This window comes from Eurypyga helias, unplaced genomic scaffold (genome assembly GCF_000690775.1).
Source record: "Eurypyga helias isolate BGI_N326 unplaced genomic scaffold, ASM69077v1 scaffold12871, whole genome shotgun sequence".
Taxonomy (NCBI): domain Eukaryota; kingdom Metazoa; phylum Chordata; class Aves; order Eurypygiformes; family Eurypygidae; genus Eurypyga; species Eurypyga helias.
In genome coordinates this window covers 29,658-40,642 of record NW_010228983.1, presented here as the reverse complement: position 1 = coordinate 40,642, position 10,985 = coordinate 29,658, and the positions used below count along the sequence as shown (strand labels likewise).

Genomic DNA, 10,985 nt, shown 5'->3' with positions numbered 1-10,985 from the left:
CTATATCTATATCATCTTTCATAAAAGATGAGCTCACTTTATCAACAGCAAAGGATACTTGGAAAGTTACACTGATCATTCAAAAATCAGGCTGTGGTCCTGCTGTCAGGCTGTTTCCATGTTGGTCCATCTCAGAATAGTGATAGTAATTTGTAAAGTAAGCAAGTAAGTCCGTCTTTGTTCCTGGATCCATCCATCCATCAGTCGCATTGTTGAGAGTGTGATAGTCTCTTTAGTCTGTCTAGAAAGGTGTTGTTTCTACAGACCTGAATTTGGGCCAAATCTGAGGTGACACAGTCTTACAAATAGCTACTTTGTCACAGCACTTGCAGAGTAAGGTGAGCCACAACTGGGCTGGTACTAGCATGAGGCATCATGTCTGTTCACACAGCAAAATTTCTTGGTGACTTAAAGTTATCAAAAAAAAGAAGGAATTCACTGTCAGTTGAACAAGAACAGAGCTCCCCGCCCTCCCCACCCCATATGTTCTGTCACTTAGGGGAACAAAGGCCACCAAAAGCAGGAAGACGTCCAGGACTATGTTACTCGTTTTATGGAGTAACATCCTGTCCTACAGAATTGAATTATGTACATGTTCTTCCCTGTCCCTTTTAAGACTGACAGGGATCAGTGTAACCATAACAAGGACTTCAAAATTTATTCCCTAAGCCCTATACTAGTACTAAAATTTATGCCTGAAGTGAAGCATTGCTGGAGTTGAAGTGGCTAAGAATTTATGATGCCACTCACAGGTTGTTCTGGCAATTAATCGCACTGGAGTGAGGCGACACCTTCCCACCCAGCCATTCCCCGACACCTTCCAATCAACTTTATGGTACTGTCATGTAAAGCAGGGTTTGTTTCATCCTGTATGTACCTGCTCAAGTTCCTGGTATGAGGGTTTGCAGCTGTGATGCTCCTCCTTCATCTTCTGGCTGGAGTCCTTGTTTTCCCATTTAACATACGCCTTTCTGCGGCCCAGAATTGGGCTTGGACATGGGGATGGTGGGGCTACCTGGAGATAAGGATTTTCTGGCATCCTGTGTTCTTTCTTCTCTCTCTGCTTACGACATACATCACCAGCCAGCAGTACGAGATCAGTCTGTGTACCTTTATGAACCACAGCTGGTTTCAGCCTCACGGAGATTTTCTGAGCTGAGGAACCCATGAGCATAATCGTTCGGTCCTTGCTGTCTTCGTTGTGCTCCACTACTTCTCCATTAGGAAACATGAACGGCCCTTCTTCTTGTCCTGTAGAATATATAGGGTCAATTCAGTCAGGAGCTTACCCCAGGAAGGGTGAAACAGGAGCAACAGTAATTAAACACTATTTAAATAAATAAAACAACATTTGTTCTTTATTGATTGTACCTCCATTGCTCTCCAAAATAGGTGTCACTGGAAGTTTCTCAGTGTTGTGTCTGTTGGAACAACTCTTTGCCCTGTCTCAGTAACATAAATCCGGATCAGTAAGAGGAAATGGGGTGTACCATTAAGGTCAGCTAGAGAAAAACCCCTAGAAGGCCAACAGGTTTTATATAGACCATTGATCTTTCTGACTGGGCTGGAAGGTTAAACCTGGGTGTTAGTTCAGCCTTACCACAACTTGCAGCTGTAAGATACAATTTATCTCATCCACTTTATAAGGTGAAATAGTGACATTTTTAATTCTACACTGCTTTTGTATAGGTCATCCTAAAATACTTTGGCAGTTAAACGTAAAAACTAGTGGAGGGGGAGGGGAACTCCACAGTGTTAGAAGTCCTGGGCAAAAGATGTGATTAAAGGATTTAAGAAAAGATGTGTTTCAGATAATTTCTGTTGTTGGGAGGGAAACAAAATGAGTCAAACACATGAGGGAAAAGAGCAAAGTCGGTCCAGTGGCTGCTGCAGGCTCTGGAGAATTAAATGAGGATATGGATGAACAGACGAAGCTTACACCTCCATCCTAGACCTGAATTCTCATTCTCTGGCATGACGTAGCGTTGAGAGGTACCATTCTGGTGCCATGCGTGATGATGGGGCAACACGCTACAGCTCAGTCTCTGTAAGCATGACACCCCAACAAGGTGGTGGTTATGCAGTGCTGCAACCACTGCAGTGCAGTCAGGGAGCTGCACATGGTCAGCTGTCCTGGCCCTGCATCGTGCTCCATGTCAGTGCCAATAGGGAGCTTTAGATGGAATCCAGCAGTCTGAATCTTAACACGAAGGATTGGCATCAGACTGGCAAGAAGTAGATTGGAAGAAATCAGATACAGGCAAAGAGCAGGAGAGAAATTCAAAGAAACTGAGTACGGAGAGAGCTATAACATCACAGTCAAAACCAAAAGTGGCCTGAGGTCTTACTCAAGGACAACTCTTCCTCCTTGGGAGGCCTACATGGTAATACACAATATGAAAAGTTTATGCAGCTTGTTTGATACAAGGAGAAAAGAACAGAGAGATGTAGATTTTTCATTTCTGATGAAAAATGGATGGACAAAGAGGAGTTGTAGATTCAGCTACTGAAGTGAAAAACACAATGAGCTCTTGGTTTTCTGAGCACATAGTTTACATAAATAAACTGACCTTACAAACTTCACGTTTGTAACAGTGCAGTAGTTGCTTAATGTGGCAACAGTGGTAAAAACTGGAGTGTACGAAGACCTGCCTGTCACAGGGTGAGAGAGTTAAGGGAACCTGTCAACTGTTCAGTTCATGGCATCTGGTTCTCATGAGAGTCTGTCAGAAGATTTACTCAGTTTTTGTGGAATTTGTGCACCACCCATTGTGTAGTGTGACAAGAGATCTCCCAGAAAGGGAGTCCTTACTTAGACTAGAACTGTAATGGTGTTCCTTGGTCCAGGATCTAGTTTATATGTTGATAGAACACTGCACTACCAAAATGCAAAAGGATGCTGTACAATTCAGCTTTAAAATTAAAAAAGAGCAAAGGAGATATTATCTAGATCTTTTGATCTTTTTAATGTGATCTTTTCTCACCATGGAATTGCTCTTTGACTCCTACTGGGTAGAGGCTCGAAGCAAGCGCAGATGTTGGGCTGCTGTCTGCAACTGAAGTTTTGGGTCTTCTCTTGCACTCTATCACAACCAGGTCTTTGCATTGCTTGTGGCAGTTCATTCCACAGTCTGCAAACAAAACAAAGTTTACGTGATTCAGTGCCTCTGCTGTAGCATCTAAGATCAACTCTCACACTGCATTGCCTCCCCAGGAAGCAAGGAAGCTGCTTCGGCATTCTCCACATTCATTACCTGTAACAACAAGACACCTGGTAAACAGACCAACGACATCCCTTTGCTGTATATGCTTAAACTCATTTTCATTGTGAAAATACAAAATAGGAACAGTCAGTCACAACAGCATTCTGACCGTAGGAGCTGCAGAGAAAGCAGATACCTGTGTGAGGAAGAAAACTCTGCAACATACATGTTGTGAATGTACTGCATGGTTTTCACAGTGCTGGTGTTTGTGCCCATTGGAATAGAAGGGCCTGTTCCCAAACCCTCTGAATTCAGTGATGTTTGGCAAAGGGCTAGAGCCATCAGTTATGAGTTCCTTCATCTTTGCATTTCTTCTGGACCATCTGTCTGTCCTACTGTTTTTGATTCATTCTTCTTCTCCCTGAGAGGTCAGATGAAATGGTTCCATAGACATAGCAGTGGGTCTCAGCATGATCAGGGTTTTTTGTCATTCCCCGTCAATTATAGATTAAAATTAACAAAGTATAAAATACCTTACCTTTGCATCTGTATCCTTGTTTAATGACTCCCCATAGCTGCAATTGAAACAAACAGGCTATGTATTAATGTGTTTCTCTGTACATTTGATAACTCCAGATATAAAAATCCATTAAAAGCTTCACTCATTTCTAAAATCTGAGCACCTGCAGAATATCTTGGTTTTCTACCCTTTTAACAGTAAGGTCAAAATGAAATATTTACCTCTTTAGCATCAGGTAAACAGAACATTTTATGTGTGTTCCTCTGTCACAAACAAAATACCTTGAGCTAGTCTCTAACAAATACACCAGCAGATCTGACAGCCCCCAGAGAAGTTGTGGAGCTGGAGTAGATGGAGAATTCTATCTCAGCACCCTTGTTTGATCCCAGCTAAACTCGGAATTGGTGGGACAATCAGTTTTACTAAACTTTTCTGTGCCATAGGTAGGGGGTATGTCGTATCTGTACCAGGACATGAGTTCTAACAGCCCCATGGAGTGGAAGGCTCTGGATTTGGAAGTCTTGCCTGAGAATGATGACACAGCCAAACACCACGAGGTAGGAGCCATGCTTAAACAGGTAATAGTACTGCCAAGAGGGGCGTAAAGGGTACCTTAAACAGCTACACAGGCAGAAACCTGGTGTTCTATAGAACTTCACTGGTGTTTGATGTAGATCCATTTCTGTACATGACACATGGTGATTACGAGATTAAAAAAAATGCATTGTTCCAAACAACATTAACATAATTTACTAAAAATTAATCTTACAAATCCAGCGCAGTTGTCACAGAAAGTAGGCCTTAAGTAAGTGGTCTCTTGGAAGTTGTGAGCAAAGCCAAGTCCTAATTTGGAATAGATTGAGCTAGCCCTCATAAAGTAAGCTGTTATTTCATCCCTGCTAATCAGACCTTCCCTGAAAATAAACAAGAAGAGTTGTTTGTGAGACATACATTTTCTTAAAAGGATAAGGAGAATTAAACATATCTCTCTTTACAATTTATGATGGCAATAGTTTCAAGGGCCAAAAGGCACGGTGATCACAGGAATCTTGTCAGCTGCTCCCAAAGTCTACAGCAGCTTATCTACACATTCAAAATGCAGCATGTAAGGATAAACAAAGTATCTGCATATATGATTTGGCCTCAAAACTACTACAGAGAAAACCTTTGAATAATTATTAACTATTATTATATAATAGTTATTAAACTATTGTGTTTTTCCTTGCTTTAATATGTTAATAAAAATGTTCTTAATTTGACCAAAATACAGTTTTGCCAATTCTCTCTTTTTGAGGGACAGGTTCATTTTAGAAAAGTTCTTTAGTAGCACAGACTGATTATCATTCAAAAAATATCTCTTCTATTATCTGTTCTTCCTCCTACATCAGCCTGGTTACCACTGCCGTAAGCTCAGGAAGATGTCATTCACCACACATTTAGAAGATGCTTTTTTCAGTTTCATTTTCACTTCTGTTTGTGAGTAAAGAGGATGCTTTACCATGCTAATGAGAGAAATAAAATTTCAAATCAAAACCCCAACCCTCTCCCCCCAAAACAGACGCTACAAAGTTGACAAGCGGAGCTAGGTACTCACCAGTCCTTAGCCATTACACAAAATGAGAATGGAAAACTGGCAGCTATCTTTTCAAATTCTTCCTGGGAAATGTATCCATCCTGATCATGGTCATAATTTTTGAAAACGGACTGTGAAAGGTAATAGTAGAATACTATTTATTTATAACAAGGATGGGCTGACTTACCACTTTAGAAATTCTCTGCAATATTTATGGAATTCCTCTCCCACGTTCTCCCAGTATGTATTAAACAGTGCAACAGTCTAACTACTTCTTTTTTTCACTTGAGACTAAAGAAGCATTATTTGATTTGTAGCAAATGTAGGTAAATCAGCATAGGCTGGACTACATGCTTTACTATACGACGACAGCTCTTTTTTTAGTCTCACTTTAAGATCATTATGTCCAGGCTTACATTTACAACTTGTACTGATGCTCTCAATTAGTGTTCTCAGTGATGCTCTCTGTAGCCAAATCAGTATAGCTGCCTAGCTTATTTCATCAGGTCTGGGTAAAATGAAAAGCAGTTACATGGCAGAATTGTCACACAGACATCAATTTACACTTACAGAATCATAGAATCATAGAATGGTTTGGGTTGGAGGGGACCTTAAAGACCATCTAGTTCCAACCCCCCTGCCATGGGCAGGGACACCTTCCACTAGACCAGGTTGCTCAAAGCCTCATCCAGCCTGGCCTTGAACGCTTCCAGGGATGGGGCATCCACAGCTTCTCTGGGCAACCTGTGCCAGTGCCTCACCACCCTCTCCATAAAGAACTTCTTCCTGATATCTAAACCTCCCTGCTTTCAATTTAAACCCGTTACCCCTTGTCCTGTCACTACAGGCCCTTGTAAAACGTCCCCTCCCAGCTTCCCTGTAGCCCCTTCAGGTACTGGAAGGTGCTATAAGGTCTCCCCGGAGCCTGCTCTTCTCCAGGCTGAACAAGCCCAATTCTCGCAGCCTTTCAACACTTTCAACTGCACACTTGTGGAGTGACATTACTGTTGGTGTCTGTCCCTAAGGCAAGGAGCACACAGGCCAAATTTAGAAATATATTCCCAAACAGCACCTATCAAAGGATACCTGACAATATTAGAAGTATTTAGAAGGAAAAGAGATGAAACAGGGATGCAAAGACAAACTCTTTACCTCTATCTCTCTGTCAGTTTTGGAATCAATCACCTGAGCTTACTTGATGGTTTCCAGTAAAGTGGGTGACCCAAATGAGAGAGAAAAACAGCTGCTAGTAACAAAGCTGTTGAGAGGCCCACTTTCAGACTCCACTAATAACATCATGCTGGAGTCCCTGGTAAAAATGTAGTCCTTAGCTCCTTGGAAGGATGACTCTGGAAGTATACAAACCTCCATTCACATTCCTCACTGGTTCCTTAGCCATTTAAGGAACTTCCTCCCATGCCTCAGGGGCCGCTGCTGCTATTTACAGCTAGGCAGAAATATCTATTTGCAAGGACAGAAGTGCTTTACAGACTCAGCACAGCTCTGAATGTGTCCAGTATTTTCTCCCTTCTCTATCTCCTCACACCTAGAGACTAAGGTTACGACTGATGTTGTAAGGTAAAGGGGCCAACCATACTTACATCTACCATCCTCTGAACATGTTTGCTGATGGTTTTTGGATCAGGTTTTGGGGCTACTCCTGAGGCCCAGTCTGCAACTACTGGTGGTCTGGAAGGTGTCAAAGGCTAGAATAAACGAATGGAACTTCATTAGTACTGCATGGAAAGATTTTCAGTATTACACTTCTTTCATTTGTGACAACAGACTGCAGAAGTGGTCTGTAGGACCCAACATACTTTTGATAATTACACGGTACTTCAGAGGAAGCTCTTCCCTGAACTGCCCAAAACAGTGGTTGTTCCTTAAATTGGCACAGTTCCCCGACAGCCCTGTAAATTCATAATCTTTTCCACATTTATAAAACAGGAACCAAACAAAACACTTGTGGGTTTCATCATTTGAATCACACAAGAATTCTTCATTTAAAAGAATCAGTATCAATTGCCAGGATTGAGACTGATATCCTGCCTCTACATATGTAATTTCATTTGTGTTTGTGGTCATATTATGAAACCTGATATGGTGTCAACTCTCCCATATATTCTATCTTAGGCTTCATCATCAACCAGACAATTTTTGCTTTAACAGATTTTCCTCAGTTTATAAAGGTAAAATGTTTTCAAATTAGCATAAACTAAAATAGAATAAAATGAATGCAAGGGATAAAAGTTACGTTACTCATTAAAAAATAATCTTTTCATTAAGCATCTGGAAAGGCCCTTACAGCAGCTCGGTGACTTCGCGGCTCTCGTGCATACGAAAGCTCATAGATTTCATCTTCTGTGTAGTAAAGGTCAAGGGACAGCTGAAAACAAACACAACATTAGTTTAAAACCAAAACAATCACTACTACTTGATAAACTTGTTCCTGCCATGCTTCAATATTTTTTGGTGGGTGAATTTTAATGTTGGTTGGCCCTAGAAAAGAATGCACTTGAGCTGCACAGGTGTCACAGTGATTTGAAATGGGTACATTTCTAAATTCCAGGCTGTTATTGCCATTATCTGGAAATCTGTAACATTACACAGTGGCAGTCATTAGTACAGCAAGTGACTGCAGGCACAATTAGCAGCCAGTTAATAAGTAACCTGAAAAAAACTTACTCCCATAACATTCAGGTGGTCTAAGCACAAAAGCACCATTCCAGTGAAACTGTTTATCAATCCAAACTCTCAGAAAACTCTTGTTTAAACATGTCATATTTATCCAATCCAGCTGTGACCATGTTGAAGAAAGAAGTGTATAGTGATGATAAAAGATGGACTTGCATATATTTAGTGAGAACCTTTAGATGTCAACAGCAGTTACGTAATGAGAGAAACATTACACCTGGGTAAATAAAGGAATTTGAAAAAAAAAATCAAATTGATATCTTTGGTTTTGCATGTGTCCTGGAAAATAGCATAGCAAATACTTTATTGACTGGAAACAAATTTCAAGCTAAGATTGAAGGCTGGTAACATGACACTTTTTGAATATTTACATGAAAATATTCACACTAGATGTGACTGAATGGAAAAGCCAGACGGAAATGTGTTACAAGCCTCAATCTAAGGCAAGTCTAAAGAAAATGTAAACTTGTTAGAGAGGGACAAGATTGTGGCTGTCATATGTATGTAAACTAAGAAACCCAAATATGCTATTTTATCCAGTGAATAACTTACTCAGACTGCAGATATGCAATAACTTCCTATGAACAACTTCAAGAATAACTGTTCTAGTCATAATAGTGAATAATTTTAGAATCTCGGGGCAATCTTAAAGTAGTTTCTGACACTCAAAAATCAGAAGTCCGAATGTTACAGTACTTCTGTGAATTATTGACTTATGTATGTAATTATTAATACCTCTTCAAACTGATTTGCCTGTTAGTGGGAAAGTGCATGACTACAGGAAACAGAAGAAGGAGAAAGACTGTTGGAAAAGTAAGGGAACAGGAAAATTATGTGCCCTGGAATATTAGCAGATTAGAAGATCCTGCTTTGAAATAAAGTATTTCTTTTAATTTATGTCCTGCCATATATATAGCCACATGGAATTGTGGCCAAAGTTCTACATATTCGTAATAGTAATTTTTATAAAACATTATTAAAAAAAAAAAAAAGGAGTGCACTTATAGTAAGTTGAGGCAAAACATTTAAAACATTTAGCAGGAAGAAATTCACTACTTCATGTAGCTCTTTTCAGGCCCTGGGCATATGTGCTTAATTTCACACGAGTGCTACCAGAGAGAACAAATAACCTCAAGAACATAAGCATTTTTATCTATTAGTTTATTAGTTTTTCCAAGCTGATGTACTTGCTAAGGTCAAACAAAACTGCGAAACAAGAAAGGTAGATTTACTAGTTTAATAAAAGGTAGTATTTTAACTTACTAGAAGAAGCTAAAACTATTGGTGTGACATACATCCTAGGTAGTATCAATTTTGTTAGTAACACGGCACTGACTAGATATGACTGGAAGATTAATACAGCAACTATACTTGACTCATGTTTGTGTCAGACAGTTGTTTTAGTACCAAAAGAAACTTGGCTAGAAATGTGGTATGTTTAACCCTACACATCTTGAGGGACTGAACGTTTATGTGAAAGTTTGTGTATTCGACACAAGGAAGCTTTGTCTGCACGTAAGGATACCTCCAGGTGCATCTAAGGAAGCTTTCTACCTTTCTCCCTATTTAGGGCTTAATCAGCAGAGGATTCAGAGTGTTTCCTTAGTGCAAGTATGGAGAGAATGCAGACTCCTATAATGAAGCAAAAACAAACATTTCCTTCCCTTACAGAAATAACTGGAGGCATTCTGCTGAACTGGCACCTGTACCCTTGCTGCCAGATAAAACAGTAACACTAACTTTTTCTCTTCTTCTATTACTGTACATTTCCTTAAGGAAAAAAAAAATATCTTACAGTATTATGTATTTATAATTAATGGAATTCTCTACTTAGTTGTTTGAGATGTATATAAAATTATTTTTTAAATGGAGGTATTTATTGCACCTAACAGACTTACTGTAAGCAAATGAACAAGGTCCATATTAGCCTCCAGGGGAAGTGGCATTTCCTGGAGTTGTATCAGCTCATTTATGTGGTTGTACAGAGAGTATAATTTGTATATGTTAATTTTCTTGTCCTCTAAGTAGTCTGGCATGCCCTCATGAAGTGATATCAAGTCTTTCAGGTGGACCCCAAGGATTGGGATCTTGAAGTTACTGCACTCATTATAGGCACGTCGGTAAGTATCATAATTTCGGTAAGATGAAAGCAGTTCTGTCATTTCATTAAACACCTACAAACAAAAAGAAAACAAAAAAAATCAAATTTGGTTATTGTTTTTGTTCCGTCCATACAGCACAAGAATTTCCCATGTTATTGTTAAGGAGTTTACTCACAATGACTCTCAAAATGGATTTTAAATCTTGAGGCTTCAAATGGCATTTAGGTATTCACCTCATTTTATAATTGGCATTATAAAATCAGGGGACCAAAGTTTTCTTGTGGAAGTTCCTGTCTAACCTCTTGATTTTTAACCTTTACAAACTATTTCTTATAGTTAAACTTTAAGGCATGTTCTCAAGTCACTTATTACCAGCCATTATTTACCTGCTTTCGATTAGGGCTTGTATACAATTTCTTGATGCAAAAAATTATTCAGATGATGGACACATATACAGTCCATTCCTCAAATGACAACATTTGTAAAACAACATGCTTCTAAAGCTTGCTACATGGTTTTATAGAACCTGAGAGCTTCAACTTCAGTGGGAGGTCATACTTCTGGCCTATTCTCCAGGTATGCACTGTTCATTCAAGCTGACCATACTGTGATCAAAACAGGCTTATTAGATACCTATACAAAATCTTTCAGGCCCCAAACAAGATAAAATAATAAAGCATATTAATCTCTTCAGAAGAAGTGTCTTAAGAAGCCATTTCATTGCTAAAAATACACTTGCCTTCACAGTTTTAGTAGCTGAAATCTCAGCAAAAAATAAATCCATCTTTATTTTGCAAGAATTTACCAGGATTCCTAACATTCCACTGTATTATAATGTGCGTGTATTAGGGCTAAGTTGGTCCAAGTCTAAACGAGATAAAGTCTATTGTAGG

The 10,985-nt window shown here is 39.4% G+C and overlaps 1 protein-coding gene across 1 annotated transcript in view; it reads right to left on the bottom strand.

The window, feature by feature from the left end:
- Nucleotides 1-877: 877 nt before the first annotated feature.
- The window catches only part of RASGRP1 (RAS guanyl releasing protein 1 (calcium and DAG-regulated)), a gene marked incomplete at both ends in the record, with an annotated part of 37,833 nt that continues 27,725 nt past the window's right edge, over nt 878-10,985 (bottom strand). The window contains 8 exons of the mRNA XM_010160225.1: nt 878-1,251; nt 2,985-3,131; nt 3,742-3,778; nt 4,493-4,637; nt 5,318-5,427; nt 6,898-7,002; nt 7,602-7,682; nt 9,889-10,164. Of these exons, the coding sequence (XP_010158527.1) occupies nt 878-1,251; nt 2,985-3,131; nt 3,742-3,778; nt 4,493-4,637; nt 5,318-5,427; nt 6,898-7,002; nt 7,602-7,682; nt 9,889-10,164 (1,275 nt within the window). The remainder of the gene's footprint in view (nt 1,252-2,984; nt 3,132-3,741; nt 3,779-4,492; nt 4,638-5,317; nt 5,428-6,897; nt 7,003-7,601; nt 7,683-9,888; nt 10,165-10,985) is intronic.